A 20,502-nucleotide genomic window follows, 5' to 3' on the forward strand; every position below is an offset into this window, starting at 1 on the left:
ACATTTATCTTTTTCCAATGTTTTCTAGTGTAGGAAACACAGTGACGTATTGGGTATAGTGACTTCCTCACACACACACACTCAATCTTTTCTCAGCTGCAGCTCAGCCTGAACTCAGCCTGAACTCAGCCTGAACTCAGCCTGAACTCAGCCTGAAGTCAGCCTGAGACGGCGAGACGCGGCGGGGCTCGGCCTGGGCTCGTTCTGAGCACACACACAGACTCACAGCCAGGCTGCAGGTGTATGTGTGTGCGCTCGGGCTGGGTTCAGGCTGGGTTTCGCTGTGTCTCGCTGTCTCGCATATCCCCCGCAGCAAGCCAGCTCACACTGTCCACTCCAGCAGCGAGCACCCCAACGTCCCCCCAACACGGCACCCAGACCCCACGCAGCATTCTCATCTGTTTGTCATTACTGGTGTCATTTCCTGGTTGCTAACAAACACCATTGTAAAACATAATCACTGATGTTCTGCTGTAACGGTGGTGGACTCATCACAACAGAGTGGGCGAGCTGACCAATCAGAGCACAGTGGGCTCACAGAGAGGGGGGGGGGGGGCAGGAGCTCCAACAAGCCGTGTAGGACAGAGAGTGAATACACAGACTATACAGAGATGCTGTTTGAGAAACCAATGTGAGTTTGGAACATTGAACAATGTGAATCTATTCTAGTCGACCTCAACAATGGAACTATGATCAGTAGAGATGGCCATGACATGGGACCTTTAATGTTAGTCTCCCTGAGCAGGTGACACCTTGTGTGGCAGCCTGTGTGGATGTGTGTGGATGGGTGAATGCTGATCTGTATGTTACATCTCTTTGAGGGGTTGCAAAGCTGAAAAAAGGCACAATAAGTGCAGCCTGTTTAAGTGCAGCCCTTTATAGGATTTTTATGTGACAACATTATATGTGTACAGATGTACATAGTTTGCTTTTATACGGTTGCTGTCTCTGTCTGAAGTCAGGGTGGCCTTTACAAAAGTGCAGAATATGTTTGTCTTCTTTTACATACTTTTTTTTGGTATGATTTTTTCAATTTGTGTGTGTGTGTGTGTGTGTGTGTGTGTGTGTGTGTGTGTGTGTGTGTGTGTGTGTGTGTGTGTGTGTGTGTGTGTGTGTGTAGGTTGTTTCAGTGATTCTGAAGTTGTACCACCACCTGCTTTACTTATAACCCACAGCACAGTGTATAGGCACACATTAACAGGAATATATCAGTGAAGACCGAGAAGATAAGAACACTCATTCTAACACAGTCAGTCCCTGAGAGGGAATAGTGTGATAGAACTGGAGATAAGATAAGAGATGTATATGATTTAGTTCGATAAGGTAAAGTCAAGTGTTTTGTATTAATGCCATAACAATGATCTGTCGAGTGTTCCTGAGCATTTTATGAAGTGTTAAAAAAACAAACAGCCCTGAAAATTAAAGTCATAATTGCATTTGCCACATCCTCAAATCACTACGTGAACCCCCCATTCATGCTGAATGTGAGGCTTTCAGCTGTGTGCATCCTCAACAAGACATTAAGCACTGGGATCAATAACATTCAAGGGCAATGAGCAGGAGAGGCTAAACACCGACTTCTGCGCCTTATATAACTTGCATGGCACGCATGCAGCCCGCAGTTACAATTCATATGAACATTAAGAGGTAGCCTATGTGCGTTTTATGCAGATTATAATGACCTTTAGTAACTCCTGGACCGTTGCTCTTGATTAGCTGTTTGTACAAACGCGCACTAAAACTGAAGTGCGGCCATGGCGCAGGAGAGCAGCAGATGGAGTGATGTGTTCATGAAATACAGTTAGAATGACTTACTTTAAGACGGCGTTGTCCCCCTGTCTGACGGTGATGTTGTCCTTTAATACTGAGTCTCCGGTTCTGGCTGGAACTCCTGCAGGTACAAGGAATAACAATTTAAGTCCGAGGACCACAAGGCATTTCCCAGGCAGTGCCAAATAGCCAAAAATGCCCCTCATTTTCTGTCACTGCGCAACTTCCACGAAAACTTGAACCGTCGGATATTCCGTTGAGCTGCAAATTCCACAAAGAGGATGCAGAATCTCCTCTGTGCTCCAAGGAAACAGGCTCGAAACAGTGTGGATAAACGCAGGGGAAAGTGTCGCTCCGCCCGCCAGTCGCTCTAGGAAACGGAGTTGAGGAGAGAGCAGCTCCGTGGCTCAGAGAAATGCGCACCGTGTCCTCCGCTGCGAGCTGGAGTCTCCGTGAAATGGATGCTGTGAGAGACGCATCAGTGTGTGTGTGTGTGTGTGTGTGTGTGTGTGTGTGTGTGTGTGTGTGTGTGTGTGTGCGCGCGCGCGTGCGTGTGCGTATGCGTGTGTGTCTGTGTGTGTGTGTCCTCCGAGTCTCTGCTCCTGCTGTCTCTGAGCCTCACTGAGTAAACCGAACACTGTAAGCAGAGGGCTGGATTCCCTTCAGGATCTGATTCTTTCGCCAAGTGCGTATAGCTCCTGAAGTAGCCCCCCTATGTTTCTCCCTCTCTCTCCCTCTCCGTCTCTTCTAATCTCCAGGTAGCATCCGCGGCTGTAGCCTACCATGAGGACCATATGGTCTGTAGCCTGCTGTGTTCGCAGGTCCAGGGTCCCCCATCAGGCCCTTAAGGAGGTTTGCAGGAACCTGACAAATATTATTGTTTGTGACACTTTTGGGATGATTTCATAGCGAGCATCCCTGCACGTGAGATGATCCTGATGTTGTTGTATTTCTCTGTGATGTAAGCATGCAGAGCTGCTGTGTGAAGTGTGTGTGTAATATTGACTCTCATAATAATTGTGATCAATTGTAGCACATTATACGGTGGCCGATAGGTGCAAACACGCTACTTTGGCCCAACACATTTTCATAAGGAGGAACATGCTGCAGTTTAAAAAACGATGCAATATAAGAAAACAACATCTATTTAAAGGGGAGTGCAGTGTTGAAATATTTAGCTATGTCATGAAACATGAGTAGGACCCTTTATGGTACTATAGATTATATGGAAAAAAGCATTAATGTCTTATTGAATTTGACTTGTCGAATGACGCCTAGAAAAATACCTTCTGTTTTAGTTCTCCATGTCCGTGTTATTTTCCAGCATTTTATTTTAAAGGTTGGCATGCTATAATTTAGATTAGAACAATCTCTGTGGATGTATTTAATTAAAAGCATTTCATTGTAAGCACCTTATTATCCTTATAAAAGAAGAAGCTGTACTCCTTTGATAAGAAAAGTATTTGTTGTACATTATCTCTTTGATTCTTACTTGTGACTGTGACACCTCTAACCCTTTCCCAGGGTCCTTGCTTTTGTCAGGTTTCAGTTTATACAAAGTGGCTGATGGGTAATTTATTCTGAAATGTTCAGTTCATGTTGTTTGTTTGATAGTTAGGGTGAGGAGCAAAGTAACCTTTGGGGAGTATACATTTCACCAAAACACATTTATTTTCTAAAGCGCTCTTCTCAATCAATCAATGTTTATTTATATAGCTCAATATCACAAATGTTACATTTGTCTCAGTGGACTTCACAGTGTGTACAGAATATCAGTATGAAAATACGACACCCTCTGTCTGACCCTCACATCGTACAAGGAAAAACTTCCGGACTTCTCCCGGTCCATCTGTATGCAGGGAGGGGACGTCGGCCACTGGGGGGGGGGGGGGGTGTGCCACTTTGCGGCACATCTAACAGCAGCACATTTAGAATTACTTTGACAGCTCTTAAGTCTCTTGAGGAGGCTGAACAAGATAATTTCTTTAACTTAACATCAATTTGGCACGCTGTTAAGAAACTGGATGGGATGCTGCAAATGCTCTGAAGGCTGGATGCCATCGCCGGGAGAATATCAAGTGACACATGGCAGTGTTATTGTCTAATGTTTGTGCAAGTGTCAAAGCATTGAGGATTTGCAGGTTACAGTAGGCGTTCTTTTGTGTGTCCATCAATCATGTCTCACAAACAATTGATTTCACAATAAAGCCTTTCTCTTTACCATAAAGTTACTAAGTGCATTGCATTATACAGTGACAAAAATACAATTATATCTTTTAGCAGGTGTGAAACCCTCTCCAGATTGTACTGCCCACTTTCGTATACTGCAACAGTAGAACATAAACTGTATGACACAATGGTGGTGGACAGTGAAAAAACTGAAAACATTGACTTTAATTAAATGTATTATGTCAACACATTTCACATGACTATATTAGGTTAGTTGAAAGCAATAATAATAAGTTGAAACTAATGTTTCTTTATCCATACTTAATATCATTGATTCAACTAACCTGATATGATGTGAAATCTGTTGACATAATACATTCTAAAAACAAATGCCTTGGCTCAACAAAGAAAATCAAGGCAACAGTTTGTATCGATGTTTATTGAGTTAAGACAACTTCTAATGAAATTGTGTTAAAGCAACAAAGTGATTTGAGTTAGGGGAGAAGGCTTCTCCTCTACAATCAGGTGTTTTTAATGACCACTTACTTCATCATTGGTAGCATAAACACACGTTTTGAAGTTGATTGCTCAAAAGATTAAGTTGCTCCAACTAGTTTTACCACATGATTTAAAAGAGATTTGAAGTTGTATGTACTTAATTACCCTCATTGTGAACACACGTTTTTAAGTTGACAACCATTTATAAATGAAGTTGCTCCAAATATATTTTATTCAATAGTTTTTTTTCTTAGCTTTTTCATGTTTTTGCCTTTAAAGAAAGAAATGGATTCCACAACAAAAATATTAGGAAATTCACTTTTTATTTTGAACTGCAGTTGTTTATTTCAACACATGATGTTTCAATCAGGAGAGAATTCATTTAGTTTGAACATTTATTGACACATGCCATATGATAAGGTGCATGAACACCTGAAATCACAGCTGACTGCAGGAGAGAGGAGAACCATTTTATAGTTTGTCTGCAGCTCGTTGATTGGCTGCTGGAGAATGAGGTGAAATGTAATAGGTTAAAGAGAACGCCTGTGATGAGCTGATTATATGCAGCTGCGGAGTGAATGTATTTACACCCAGTCTTCCTGGAAGAACTTGCGCTGAGCTTCATTTCAATCTTGAAAAAAAAGATAAATAACAAATTTCCCCACAAATAATAAATAAACACATTAGCCATATTACCATGGGACATGGGGACACAGCAAATACATGCTGCCATCACATCGAAGTTAGAGGCCTTTGCATATTTAAAACCAGTGCCAAATGTGTAACATCTGTAAAGGTTTTGTGAAACTACAGAAACAAACTCTCAATGGCCACCAGTCTGCAGATCACACACATCCATTTCACAAGAGATGTAACAAAGATGTTTACACTGCAGACAGTCATTATTTCAAACAGTATGAACACATTTAACGCAGAATGTGTTTCCCTGGACCACGATGGCTGCCATCGTATGGTCAGATCCTGGGTGGACCGGTCACTGATGAAGGCGATATTCAAGTCCTTTTGAAGCACATTAAATAATAGGTTAGCGTATAAGAGATAATGAATTAGGTAACTGCATACTTTTTAAACTCTTAGCTCATTCAGAGCCATTATTACCAGCTGCTAAAGCAACGCTGGTATTGTTTTCACCTATTGAGTCTGCATGTGTGTGTCATCATGGCAATGTGGTCCTGAAGACACACAGAGGTGCTTTTGAGTACTTTGCCTAGTGTTTAAATGCATGTGGACAGATTTTGTAGATAAGTTTTAGTGTCGCTTCTCATCTTTTTGCAGGTTCCATACAATATGTGAACTGGTTAAGAGAAGAGCAGAAGCCACTTTTCAAATGTTACACAATCCTTTTCCCATGCCATTGCTGCCAACACCTATCCATGTTGAACGTCTCTAAGATATTATTGATTGGGGTGTGGCCAAAAGTGCAATATGCTTCAAAATGTAACTGACAGAGAGCAGTGCTTTTGTCCTGTGTTTTTACACTGTGTCCGTGGATTTGATTTAATTTCAAGATTTTTAATTACGTCGCTAAACTCCTTGAAAAGGTCCTCTTCCTTTTCTCCAAGGCACACGACAAGGCAGCGGATGGCTATAGTTCTCTGCGTACTTCAATTGTATTGTGCTACTTTTGAAAAAGTAAAAAAAGAGAAATGACCTAAATGAATATATTCTGAATGCGTGACTGCCAACAACTTGCATTTCAATGACAACTCTAAATAACGATCCTACCTCAAGAAGCATCCTTGATCTGCTTCACCAGATTCATTTTGAATAAAAAGCGATATCACTATAGTAACCAAAGTATGTTTACTCTCACAGTAGCCTCTACTACTTTGTATCCTCTCACAGAACTATTCACAGTTCAAAGGCTGCTAATGTTGGTCAAACAGCAATTTGCCATACAGAGCAACTACAAGGCTATCTACTGTATTTGAACGACAACAGATGACACTCACCTTAAAATGTCCTTTGTATATTTCTATTTGTCTTAACTGTGGGAACTTGTCCCGGCATGTTAAGTGGGAGTGGACTTGAAACCCTTAACTCAAGGTGTAGAACAATAAGTTATCAAGCCAATTGCATTACTTACTTAGTTTTAAGTCAATTAACGCAGAAATCAGAGTTCAAATTACACACAATATTAAGTTGATGTAATTACCAACATTATTACGTCAACACAACTTATAAACTAATGTTTGCAACTCAAACTGTTAATCTAAATCAATTAACTCACATTTTTATCTTGCAACCATGCATTTAATTAAGTGGAGGTGAAAGGTCGCCTGAATTGGTTTTTAGAGTGTACATTTAATTAAAGTAAATGTTTCAGTTTTTTAAGGGTATTACCAATGGAATACAGTATCCACCCTGTCCTCTATGTCTTCTGTTCCCACCATGTCAAGGCAGCATATACCTTACTAAACCGACTAACGTGATCTGCATGTTAGGCAAAAGCCTGAGGTTCTGTGGTCAATACTTAATGTAACATGTGAGCAGCCTAAGTTTATTAGAAGGCGTTTATTGAGAAATGATGATGATGTCTTGTTCCGGAGAAATTGGGGAAAGATAAGACTTAATTAAAATGATATCTGCCTGGGATGCAATACAGTCCTGGCTGTGAACACATCCTAATGGTTTTTGAATTAAAATCCCTCCCTGACCTCAGCAAAATCTTAGATATGTGCTCTTAATTAGAGTTACAGGGAGGGGGTGGGCTAAAGCACCCCCCCTCAGTCGATTGAGGCTACAACATTTGGACATGTGATATCTTGTTAACACCTTGCAGGCACCTGCTATCAATTCACTGTGAGGATAAAGACGGTTTAACACCAGCGTCAAGAGAAAGAAGGAAGACATGCAGTTCTGCAGCGGTGTTTAGAGGATAGAATAACAGTGCAATCCATTTCAATCCATGCCATGTGCATTATGTTTTTGGCTATCATTGTTCCGCCTTACAGCGGGTCAGGTACATCCAGTGACCTCGCCAAAGCTCCACCAGCGAGGGGGCCAAGCATGCAGAAATGACTAATTAGAATGGCATTGTTTGTTGCACGGCCCACATGAATCACTCCTGATGCATCACAACCATGAATAGGGAGAGGAAAAGCTAAACTAGGTGGCCTAAATCAACCAGCCATTTTATAAAATAGAAGGTGGACATATTGATTTGAACAGCCATTTCTCTTAAATCACCTTGTTTTTGATAGCTTGCAGCCGTACACAGTCCGGCTCATCCTGGCAGATATTGTTTCTCATTTATCTCACTTATACATGCAGTGACATTCACATCATTTCTTACTGCGACGCATTAACAGCAGACCCTGGGTGGTTTATTCAAACAATCCCTGCTAATCTTCATTCATATCATGCAAGGATGGGCAGAGCTAGCAGACAATGGACCAGCCTCTGACCAAAGCAAGCTAATACCCGAGCAAAAACACGGGCAGACTGAATAAAGAGCGCTCACTCAATGGATTCAGTCATCTGCAGGAGCTCAGACTGCACTGGCACACGGACACTAATGTTATGCAACTTATTCATGAGAGGCTGACATTCTGAGGTCAGTCTGCAAAGGTTTTGTGAAATGAGAAATAATTTGTTTGTGGCAATTGCAGGAAGCAGACCCATCACATTCTCTTGTGTTAGTTAATTGCTAAATGTATTCCCGTAATTGAGCTTTGTATGAGGTGAGTTTGTGTTAAGGATATTTTTGAGTTTGATCATTAAATATCAAAAGCATCATGAGTCTCTCCAGTTATTCAGGTATCCATCACCAATTTCATTTATTCATTCTCCACAGAAACATTGAACAACCGGTTCCTCTTAGAGCTGTTCACTCATCAGTGTGTCAGCCTGGTGTTCAGTCCACAAATTAGGATATTTTAACAATTAAAAAGACCATCACTTATTTACATTCTAAAATAAAAGTCCAATCGTCAAATTCTTCTTCACTGAAATAAATCTTACTTTACAATATCAAATATTCAAATACCACCAATCATTTTGATGGCAAAAAACATGTCAGCGTCTCTTATTCAGACATCTCTATCATCTGGAAACTCCCCAGTAAACACAATTATTCCTGTCACAAGGACAATTGTCCTTGTGCAACCATTCTTAACTCAGTGTGTGCCTTCATAACATCCAGCCTATACTGTAGGAAGACTGCAGGTCATTCACAGCAAACCAACATTCATTTCTGAATGTTGGTATGACAACAATAGGAACAATAACAGCAACCAAACAAACTAACTTTCTCAAATGATAACTTCAGAATAATTTGAAGACCTTGATCACAGATGAAATAGGAACAAAAGTGCTTTGTTATTTATCTTTAATTTTCTGAAGTGTGTGACTGACAATGGCCTTTGAAAGCAAAGTGATTGCTTCTGTTGTCTGAAAATGATTTGTTTGAATCAAATAGCAAGTTGATCCAGGGCTGCTTTATGCTGTGCAGCAGCTAAAGTGCTCCTGGCATGAAGAGCTGCACATGATTCCAACTTTGATCTGAGATAACTACATCTGCCTCAGAGTTATCAGACAGCTTGAATCAAGGCGCCTTAGTCACAGCATGTGGAACAAAGGCTGTGTGTGTCAGGGTTGGTCTTTCTCTGCTCTCCAGGAGTTGAGCAGGTCACATCTGATCCGCTCCACACCTCCCGGTTCTCTCTCTAATGCTGCGAGATGTTACAAAGTCACTCAATGTATGCATGGCCTGAGGACATGAATCATTTAAGAGGCTGGTACTCTTAAATGATTTGAATGTTCCGACATCCTGTGTTATCAATAGGTGTTATATTCGCCATGCTCCCAGCAGATATGCTGATACACTATCAGAGGCTCCTTGACTGACCTCTGCACGACCTTCCATTGTGTGTGTGTCTGAATTCAATTAAACACGGCATTGATATAAAACATGTGTGTCAGGGTCTTAACTGTGCCTTTCATTTCTACAACTTTTGTATCCAATCCGTCAATATGTAGCAGCTCTATTGAGTACAAGTACTGGACATTAAAGCTGCTTTAAAGTCAAAGTTAAATCCTCCTGCATTAACGCACCCAGCCTGTATGAGAGCCTAATATGAAAGGCATAAACAAGGACAAGGACTGCGTGTGTGTGTGTGTGTGTGTGTGTGTGTGTGTGTGTGTGTGTGTGTGTGTGTGTGTGTGTGTGTGTGTGTGTGTGTGTGTGTGTTTAGAGTCACGCTAGAGGAAAGGAGACTTTAACTTAATTATTAAAGTGTTCAAGTTTAACTCTTTAATACTTTACCTTTGCATTATTAAATGACTTTATTTCAATGTCATTGAAAAGAAGGCAGTTGTTTATGCACACATCCGTCCGGGCAGAATTCAATGTGGGATTGTTGCTCTGTAAATGGTTTGTGTAATGATGGCTTGGTGATGGCATTTCAGCAGTTACCTAGGGGGAAAGCCTAATATGTTTATGGAGCGTGTTAGGACAAAGAGATAAGACTAATGAAGAGCGAAATGATCTGGCAGTATTTAGTTATTTTCACAACATCTTCCTCAGTAAACAATGATTGCATCAACATTAAATGACCTAACGTTACAGGTCATTTACTTGAATTCTTATGAGTAAAGAGTCACTGGTTACTGTTCACAAATACAGACGTCTAGGAAAAAGAGCCAACATGGCCGCCATCTCAGCCCTAATGTCAACTTTAAATTGTTCATTTGTATGTACGCAAATATAGCCGTCTTTAACCCTAAGGTTATAAACAATTTAGATCTGAAGTGAGGGAACAACCAGTAATGCTTATTTAGGCAGAAACTGTCATCCAGAGATGGATCCTGCTCACTTCAAGGTGAATGCTTCTGAATAAGCAATTTCCATTCAAATATTAATCACATGAAACTAATACCTCGGGATGGAATGAATCTACCACTCAGATCATATTTGACAGGGACATATGGATGGCCGTTTTGGAACGTTTTGGGGGAATGTGTACAAGATGAGGTAATATTTAAAAATAGGTCACACACAATATGAAATAGCTAATAGAAGTGCAATGTCCACACCAGCCGGGGTCCATCAGACAGTGATATTAATGGTTAATTATTCGTCCTATGTGCCCTAAAATGAATATATGCATAAATCCCCATGAGGATTTTAAAAGTTTGTAAAAGCCCACTCTGTCTTCTCTGCTGGGTTTCTCTGCAATGAAAAACAATGTTCCAGAGTGTGTGTTCAGATGGTGCCCTTGGTAGCCACAAGCAACCAAACCAAGCTAATGAAAGCGCTGATATGCAATGCACACTTAAGTTAGGCATTTCTTTCTATCTTCTGCTTACATAGTTTCCCATGAGTATTTGAAAGTTTTTCCACAACATAATGATAATTTCCCGGTTTCCAGGGAGACATGTGATGCATGTCACACACCTCTCTTTTAAAAAGTATTTTATGGAATCAATGTGCTGCAAAATGTGCAGAAAGCAAGAAATATTCAGTCAATGCAGTTAGGGATTAAGTTAGCTCACTAATATTATTGATTTGTTTTACAAAGCACAGTTCAGTCCGCATAGAAAAGTCTGTTTAACTAAAACATCTGCCAGACAAAAGTGGCGTTGGATACCACAGATTATTTTAAAGTGGGAAAGAGCAAATTATATAAATTATATAATTTGCACAATTTAGGGTATTGTTCAAATACTTTAGCATATTCAACAACATTTTATATTGCTAAATTAGAAAGTAAGTAGACCGTTATAATCTAATATGTATCCTCAGTTGATTATTATAATAAAGTGTTATGTATTATTAGTGCTATAACCCATATCTAGCCAGATCTATGCAGAAGCATTGGCCAAATGTCTGAGGCCTCCCTGCCCACACAGAAGGAACAAATACAAACGGCATACATACATACATATATGTAGTAAAGAAATGTCAATACTTGGTCCAAATTAATTCATTAGCACCTGCTAGAAACTAGCCTTAGTTCCCCAATCCTAATTCTCTGCGGCTACCACTGACACACATGAAGCACAGGTAGTGTTGTTGGTTTACCAAAACCAAACGTGTGTTGGGGATCTGTTTTCTGTAATCCATCCACTTAATCTAACTCTGACTGTAGTAAATATATATATATTGGGTTGTCTGTAATGTAAAACACAATACACAGTTGGTCATGCATAACATACTACAAAAAGGGTACACATTTAAATCAGTGTTAAATAAGATGATTGTCTGCTACTGCCACACTTTAACACGTGCACACTGAATAAATGTGGCTTACAATATAAACATATAACAACTTCGATGATTGTGTGAATTTGGGTTACAACCACCATTCTTTATGTTTTTGGTAAGGGTCATCTTCTTATGAGATCAACTGATTGTGCAAGCTTCAGCCAGAGTGAAGCAGAACAGTGAAAGCTTGAAGGAAACATTTTGAAGAAGTGTTCTGCTGCAGGAGTGCTGCTGACTGTGCCACACACTGTGTGGGTGAGGGAAACTTTTTAGCTGAAAGTAATTAAAAGCTTTGTGCACACATCAATGCCCGAGGACAGGGTATGTGGGCTTGTGATTATATTTACTGAAAAAGAAAAACAGCAACTAGTACCTGGATTACACAGATCTTTATATAATGGAGGTAACACAGTCAACGTACATAATTTCAAATGATTTCACCAGGGACAGTGTCTTATTTTTGCTTTCTCACATGTACCATTGCTGCTTCATGTGTAAGGCATTTCCATCTGCATGTTTACTGCACCGTGCCATTAAGCATGACCTTGAACTATAAATAGCTGCGTGCGTTATACTGTGCACAAATGGCAATTATCAGGGCGTCGCTCAGCAAGTTCTCAACCTGCAACACACCTTTGTGCCTGGTGTGTGTGTGTGTGTGTGTGTGTGTGTGTGTGTGTGTGTGTGTGTGTGTGTGTGTGTGTGTGTGTGTGTGTGTGTGTGTGTGTGTGTGTGTGTGTGTGTGTGGGGAACAATTACAAAACCATTAGCTGTGTTGATCTGTTTGGAGACATGCACTGTCACCAAACTCTACTTAGTATGACACAAATACCTGAAATATATGGTGCTTCATCAAACTACGGTGGCCAGCAGGGCCCACAACACTTCCATAAGGATAATTGCGCTGCAGTATAAAAAAAGAATGCAAATATTCAAACACAAATGTGCCAAAACATGAAGAAACATGTTCACCTTGACAATACAGCATTGACTAGTACGCAGTGCTTTCAGTAAAAGCTGCAAATGTTTCGTCAAGATAGTGACTATTTCTGAATGCTGCATGTGTTGTCGAGTTGGTGAAGATGTTTCTTCATCTGCATGTGTTTTGGCACATTGTGTTTTTATATTTGCACTATTTTTGAAAGTACAACGCGTTTTAACCTAATATAAGTGTGTTTGGCTTTTGTAGCACGTTTGTGAGGATCAGCCACCGTAAAAACAAGGTCAGAGACTAATTGTGTCCATAGCTACTGTAGTAAAGGGGTTTTTGTTTTCTGGTTCTAAAATTAAAAAGATAAATGTGAAAAAAGACATGCATGAGACATGCTAGTGTCATGCTAGGGGTTATTGCCCTGTAGTCACACACATGAAGCTGCAATGTTATCGAAGGCTGCATACAGGCTGACTCATCTCTTGTGTTCTCTCTCTGTCTCGCTTTAAAACTATCTTCCAGCTAACATTCAGTGAGAAACATGCAGAGCTGCAATATTTGTTTACTACATGGATAATTGCATTTACGAAGTTGACAAATGATCACATACGAGAATCAAACAGATTAAGTCATTATAGACATTGAAACTTCCTCTGAGAACCAAAATCAAGATTGCTGATTTTTACTAATCTCCATATTTAATTAACTTAACTCAATAAAAGGTGATTGCTTTCCTGCTTATGTCCCAACAACACCAGTAAACGGCTCACTGGGGCTTTTTGATTCAGCCAGGGCCTTTTCTCTGGCCAACCAATTTCTGCTCTCACTGTAAAAAAGTCTGGAGGGCACAATTACAACTGGCAATGGAAAGGAAAATGTTGGCATTGAGAAGAAAAATGAGGAGTAATCTCACTCATTTTTCTTATCTGCGGAAGTCCAAGAAGCATGAGAGGGTACAGTATTTCCCCAGATAAAGCACAAATGATATTCCACCCACACAAACAGCAGCACAAAACATACTTTACTATCTCCAACATCCATATTGGTTTATTCTGATTTTGCAGAGGGCCAAAGTATTGTCTTGCCCATCTCTGAGTCAGGTGGATTTGGCCTTTTGTTAGAATGCCACATTTTATTGTGATTATCTTCAATATTATTTGATCATCCTCATTCCTGGTCTCTCAGCAGTGAAAGTACTCAGAGATAAGGCAGTGCAGGTCCAATGATTGAAGACATTTGTAATGGCATGACTCGATTCATTCCACACACTACGTCTTGATTAACTCAGCATAACCAGATGGGATTTGGTCAATAGGGATGATTGTGTGAAGTAGATATGCTCATTCAATTCATTATCTCCCTGTTCCCTTTCCTCACGGGCAGAGCAGGTCTTTTCCAACATCAAGATATCAGATGCATTAAGCTTCAGATTTGAAGACTTCATATTAAATTAGTTGAACTATTTAAAAAAGAAAAATCAGTTATGAAATATTTTCGCCAGTTGATTGAGCGAGATTAAACTTCCCTGTGAAGCATACAAGCAGCAGGCACATCTATTTGTTGGACTCGCTTTTGAAATTTAAATTCTTCCTGAGACCTATGTCAGGGCCGGTGTGTTGCTCTGAATGGTTTTACAGAGAGTATAGAAATATTGCAATAGTGCGCATTCCATTTTCACTATGACTGTAAGAGAGACAAGTGAAAAGGCTAGGAGGTTGGATTTTAGTTTTCTTATCAAAAGCTACACAGAAGACAAATATAAAGCATTCAGCTGCTTTTGGCCTCTCATCACTAAGCCCTGGGGAGTGGCATAAAGATGGCTCAAATGTGGTGTTTAATGTGTGTTGAAGGACAACACAAAAACCTATAATAACCAATAATAAAATGATGAGGTTCTTCTCCAAACTGTGTTTCCATCACATAACTCCTACCTCCTCCAATCTGTTCCGTGCACCCAACACAAAGAGCAGGTGTATTGTAAAGCTGGTATACTGAACATGTGGAAACACAAGATGAATTGATGAATTTTTCATTTACACTGAAAAAACTGAAACGTTGACTCTAATTAAATGTATGTTGTGATCACATTACACATAACTGTATTAGGTTAGTTGAAAGCAATAATATTAAGTTGATCCTAATATTTTGTATTTAAACTTAATGTTATTGCTTTCAACTAACCTAGTACAGTTATGTGCAATCTGTTGACATCATACCATTTTACGATTTTTCAGTATAAAAACTAAATAATTTGTGGTTATACAATTCAGATTCTTTCAAATTAATCCATAAAACCTATAACACAATAGTGGTGGTTTTCTGTGGGGTTACACCATATTCTGGGCACTTGTGTTACTCATGTGACTGTATATAAAACTCTGGTTTGACAGACAATATACCGTACTTATCATATGCAATGATGGTGGTGCTGTGTGATATAGCTTCTTTTTAGTACTTCAATTAGTGCACAGACCTACCATGATAATGACCAAAATCAAGGCTTCCCGACAGCCACATAATGTATTAGAAAATAAGTAAATAAACTGATTCAAACGCTAAAATGAATAAACCACCATTTGACCTGCTGGTAGCGCGAGATCAGTATCAATCTTCTTTGGACACTGCATGCCTGTCTTACATTTCAGCAATCCATCCGATATTCCTGAAGTGTTTCTAGACATTAATATGAGTATTTTGTATTATTTTATTTATTTTGTATTTTCCTGTTGCGGTAACATAGAGGTGTGTCAAACGAAGAATCTGTAAAGTTATATAACTCTGTCCTCTTAACAACGACCATGCGTAACCCTTTGTTATGATGTCACCTCGGAAAACAATGCGGTGCAATGGATGGCTGCCGTGTCATCAGCTCCTCAACAACTCTTATTTGTATCAGGTTTATTTCAATGTTTTATTTTTTAACACATTTAGTTAATTGAAACATAAAGAGAAAATAATGATTTGGCTTGGATTCACATTATCACATCCAAAATGACAACGATATGTTAACATAATCTCACCAAGTGTGTCATGGTCTACAGATCTGCATCGTGGATGAACAAACTTTTTTACAAAACATTTTGGAAAAGTCCCCTCCCCTTCTCACTTATGTCCACCATAGATAAGAATCAGAAACAGAAATCATTTAATAATTCAGGGGGAAGTTTTTTTTTGTTACAGTTGTTGCATTTTAGAATGAACAAAACTAAATATAAATTATATATAATGTATTATATAAACGTAAAAAACTAAGATTGATCTTGTGAAGTCCACATAGCATCTCTTCCCCAGGGCTCATCTCCAACACTTCTGCAGCCTGATGTTTTGTGGTTATTTTTGGCTAAGCTCAAAAACCTCTTGAGCTTTCAGTGATTTACACTTTAAAAACATTTAATCCCCTGCTTTATCACCTCATTCACAGATGACTCCTCGCTACTTCCCCGCCGGTTGGGGATACAAGAGAGCAGCTCTAGCTCTGCACTGAGCACACCTTTCTCTTTTCAAGTGATTATACTCTGTTGTGTAATGGAAGCTTCAAATGAGGAACAAAGCGAGTCTATTCCAAACTGAAAATGTTTACTATATATCATTGTAACGGTAATAGACGGGGGAAGAATGCACTCGACAAACTCGTATTCATTTCATACATAAAACCTGAAAACAAAGAGCAGGATACATATTTGCACTTCAAAAGAAGCATTTCCTGTCAAACATTTCACTTTTGACTTTTTTCAGGAAGCGAATAAACAAATTAATGTACTGCTTTAAATCAAAGAAGTTACAACATTCTCTTGTTTTAAAGGTAGGTCGTAAAACTGTTGAAATATAACACTATGAAAATATGCAACTAGAAAGACCACAAATCCAAGAGTCGCGTAGTGATGTCATAACTCATTTAACACTCACCGAAACCTTGTACAGCTGGTCCCGCATGCTGGCTCTTACGCAAGCCACTAACTCCCCTTTTGTGTAATAGCAGCTCTCAACATGCCCAGACGTGTAAATGATTTTAACCTCATTGAAAGGGCCCATGTCATGCTTTTCCGGTTATTACCCGTCCCCTTGTGTGTTATGAAGGTTTTTATTAGGGATGCACGATAATTATCGGCCCGATAATTATCGGCCCGATATTAGGAATTATGACGTCATCCCGATAAACCCGATACCAGTATTAATAGCCCAGATAATATACAATATATTTTTTGGGTAAAAAATACTGTGGTGTCGGTGGATTGGGATGAGGGGCGTTTGTTTTTCACTCGGCTCCTCCCGTTTTGCCAGTACTGTGGTATTAGTGGTTTAGGAAGAGGGGAGTTTTTCACAAATCCAGCGCTCCCTAACTCATGCCTGGCTGTGACGTAAATGGTGTGCGGCCGTGAAGCCAGGACAGTAAACAAACATGTCGTCGGTAGTATGGGACTATTTCAAAGTTTCAGAGTCGGAAAGTTCGCTTGCTATTTGTAACAAATGTAATGCAGAAGTTCCACGAGGAGGGAAAAAGGCAACGAGCTATAATACTTCCAACCTGATCAGTCACCTGAAACATCGCCATCGCTACGATCTTTTCGTACAATGTCCCACTGTCTGGCTTCCTGCATAAAGTCAAGTGCTCGGCGCAGTTGTGGCGAAATGTCGCTCCTCTGTTTTCATTTAAACAGCTCCATATCCGTTAGCGCAGCTAGCTAGCACCAGATGCTAACAACAACAATGCACGTAAGGTCTCTCTCTCGCTCGCTCGGGCCACAAATACACACACCCTCCCGGTCCTCCAGATGGCCAGTCGGTGCCTGCCGGTGAGCGTGGAAGTGTGGTCTGCCACAAGCTGTCAGCATCAGCTTGTAGATGGTATTTTAAACTCGATGCGCTCTGAAACTACGGGGCGGCCGAGGAAAAAAAATACATATATTATATTATTTATTATTGGTTATCGGTATCGGTCTTGAGAAGCAGGAAGTTATCGGTATCGGTTTCAAAAAACCAATATGTAAACGGTCTGCAGAGTCAAAAACCCTCAAAGTGCACCCTGTAGGGAGTAAAACTCTAACACATAAAAGACCTCCCCAAAACGCCTCGTTGGAGATTTCTCATTTTCCAATGTTTTCTTCCTGGGTATCGTGACGTGCCCTTACCCAAATGAACAACAAATGACCAGATTGGTCCAAACGGACCAATCCGCGCAGCACCTCACACACCTGGATCCCTAGGCGTCACTATCTCGTCTACTACAGGGAGTCCCATTGACTTGCATAGAGCTCCCTAAACGCTGGTAATAGACGAGTTGGGATCTCGGAGAAATGCTCTCCACAGACCCATTCTCACAGCGTTATAAACCTTTTTATTACTCAATATCAAGCCACACTTATTATTTTTACTTCGGTAATTGGTTTTATTGACAATTTCAATATATTTTATTGACAATTTCAATCTATTCTGGGACCGACCCGCCCTCTTCGGCACTGATGGAATCCACCCCAGCAGGCTTGGTAGCCGCATGCTAGCGGCTAACATGCATCACGCTGTTCAGACCTCTCCCTGACTTTTCCAGCGCCACGTTGACACACCCCACTCTCCGGCGGTGTCATCCAAGGCCATTGTTTCCACGCCTGCCGTCTCGCTCTCTGGCGCCACCCAACGACCACAGGCTTCTATACCAGTGCAGCGTCCCATTTGTGTTTTGGCCTGCTTACACAGGCTGGTGACTCGGACTGAGAACAAAGGATCCAAGGGCCTCCGTCTGAATGTATCACATTTTGCAGTGATTCCACCTGCTTGCTTCTTTTGTGGCCCTTCAGCTGAAATGCTCCTCTCGAGCTCTTTTCCTAAACATCTATAGACCACCCAAATACTGTGCAAGCTTTTTTGATGATTTTACCGAGTTGTTGTCTATAGTGTGTATTGACTTTGACCGCCTAGTCATTGTTGGCGATTTTAATATCCATGTTGACAACCCCCAGGACAGAGGGGCTAAAGAACTGTTTTGTGTTATCGACAATTTTGGACTGACTCAGCATGTCAAGGGTCCGACGCACAATAAGGGGCACACCCTGGACTCAATTGTATCAAAGGGTCTGAACATCTCTAAGCTTGTGGTGACTGATGTAGCGCTCTCCGACCATTCCTGTGTTTTCTTTGAGAGTTCTATTACCGTCCATACAACTGTTAAGAAAGAGGTGACCACTAGACGTCACTTAACTGAAAATGCAGAGGAAATGTTTGCCCAGAAGCCATGACTGTGAGAACAGCACAAACTGAGTGCAGAAAAGCTGAACGCAGGTGGAGAAAAACAAATCTCCAGGTTCACTTGGAAATATATAAAGAGAAACTCGGTTTCTATAATCAGGAAATAAAAAAGGCACAACAGTCTTTCTTTTCTGACATCATTACCAAAAATAAAAACAACTCACGTGCCTTGTTTGCTAACAAACCCCCCAGTGTCGATAGCCTCAGAATTTCTATCCACCATAGCCTGCAATGAATTTGCCTCCTTCTTCACTGACAAAACCATGTAAATTAGACAGGCAGTCAGTGCCTCTGCATCAGGTACAGCCAATGTTTTGTCCCTGTGTTCACCTAAAGTCAATCCAGACATCATGTCACAATTCCGTCTGATAAATGCTAAAGACCTGGAAGACATTATCCAACATCTGAAATCCTCCTCCTGTAGCCTCGACATCATCCCGACAGGATTTTTCAAAACTGTTTTTCCCTGCATGGCCTCAGATATACTACACATAGTAAACAAGTCTCTTCAATCAGGTGTATTTCCACAGGCCCTGAAAACTGCAGTCATTAAACCGCTCCTAAAAAAGCATAACCTAGACCAGTGTTTCCAACTTTTTCAGACCGCGGACCACTTAGCCAATAATAAAACACTCGCGGACCACCTAGCTAACTCCCCAAATATCCTAAATAAAATAATAAGCCTGTTTACCATTCCAACAGTATATTTAAAATTACAGCCTAATAATGACAACTTCTCTATCGCTCGTTCACACATTAAATCGACAATACAAAACAACTACAAATTCTACAAGCATTAATGTTCATATGCGATTTAAACGGTAAATGCTGAGAGATTTGACACATCATATGAAACGTAGACTACATTTATGGAGTTAATGTCCGTGCGAACAGAGCCGCAATTTACTGACAGCAAGATCGTTTGCTACTGAGAGATATGCAAAATATACCGCATTTAGTACGACAATCTTCCGCTGCGGATTTTCAAAATAAAATACAGTAAAACTATGGTTGCAGTCCCAAGTTAAATAGGAATTTAACAATAAACACAAGATAATTATTTACACTGTTACATTTACAAATAGCATTGTTTACTCACTCATACACTGCGTGTCTCTGTTGCCAACTAATGGGAGGAATGGTGCTGCTTGTGCTGAGACATCAGTGAAACAATGTCGGGATCCAAACTGGAGAGTTTTAGTCTCATATCACAGTCCACATTGATCCTGTTATGCTGCTTTGTTTTCAGACCAACAAGTGCAGAAAAACCAGCTTCACAGTTGTAGGTGGTTGGAAACGGCATCAACTGTTTCAGAGCAGCGTCAGCCAGCTCTGGGTGCTCAGGCTGGACGTGGACCCAAAAGTCTGTCAAGCTTTTCTCTCTGAAAGTCGTCCTCAGTGTCCCATAAGATGCGATGTCCACAAGGCTGTCAACCTGTCTCGGTGGGAGCTTGGAACTGACATGTTCAATGTGTGTTTTGTCCCCAAATGGATTCCTGATCCACTCATATTTTCCCACTAGTTCTGGGAAATATCTTCCCAACTGAAAGTGAAGGCCTTGCAGATGTTCCTTGAAGGCTGCAACTGTGTCGCCGTCCAGCTCTTCATCTGCAGCGAGGAGAAAATCCGCCAGCGTCGTAAAACAGTCAAACTCCTGGCGATCCAG

The 20,502-nt window shown here is 40.5% G+C and overlaps 1 protein-coding gene across 2 annotated transcripts in view; it reads right to left on the reverse strand.

Moving 5' to 3' along the window:
* Nucleotides 1–20,502, reverse strand: part of opcml (opioid binding protein/cell adhesion molecule-like) — a 549,099-nt gene that overhangs the window by 260,196 nt on the left and 268,401 nt on the right. The window contains exon 2 of one of the 2 annotated variants that reach the window (XM_034217945.1): nt 1,816–1,891. In XM_034217945.1, coding sequence (XP_034073836.1) covers nt 1,816–1,891 — 76 coding nt within the window. Of the gene's footprint in view, nt 1–1,815; nt 2,419–20,502 lie in introns of those variants that run through there. The other variant, XM_034217943.1, reaches the window with a different exon arrangement.

This window comes from Gymnodraco acuticeps, unplaced genomic scaffold, assembly GCF_902827175.1.
Source record: "Gymnodraco acuticeps unplaced genomic scaffold, fGymAcu1.1, whole genome shotgun sequence".
In the NCBI taxonomy this organism is placed as follows: Eukaryota; Metazoa; Chordata; class Actinopteri; order Perciformes; family Bathydraconidae; genus Gymnodraco; species Gymnodraco acuticeps.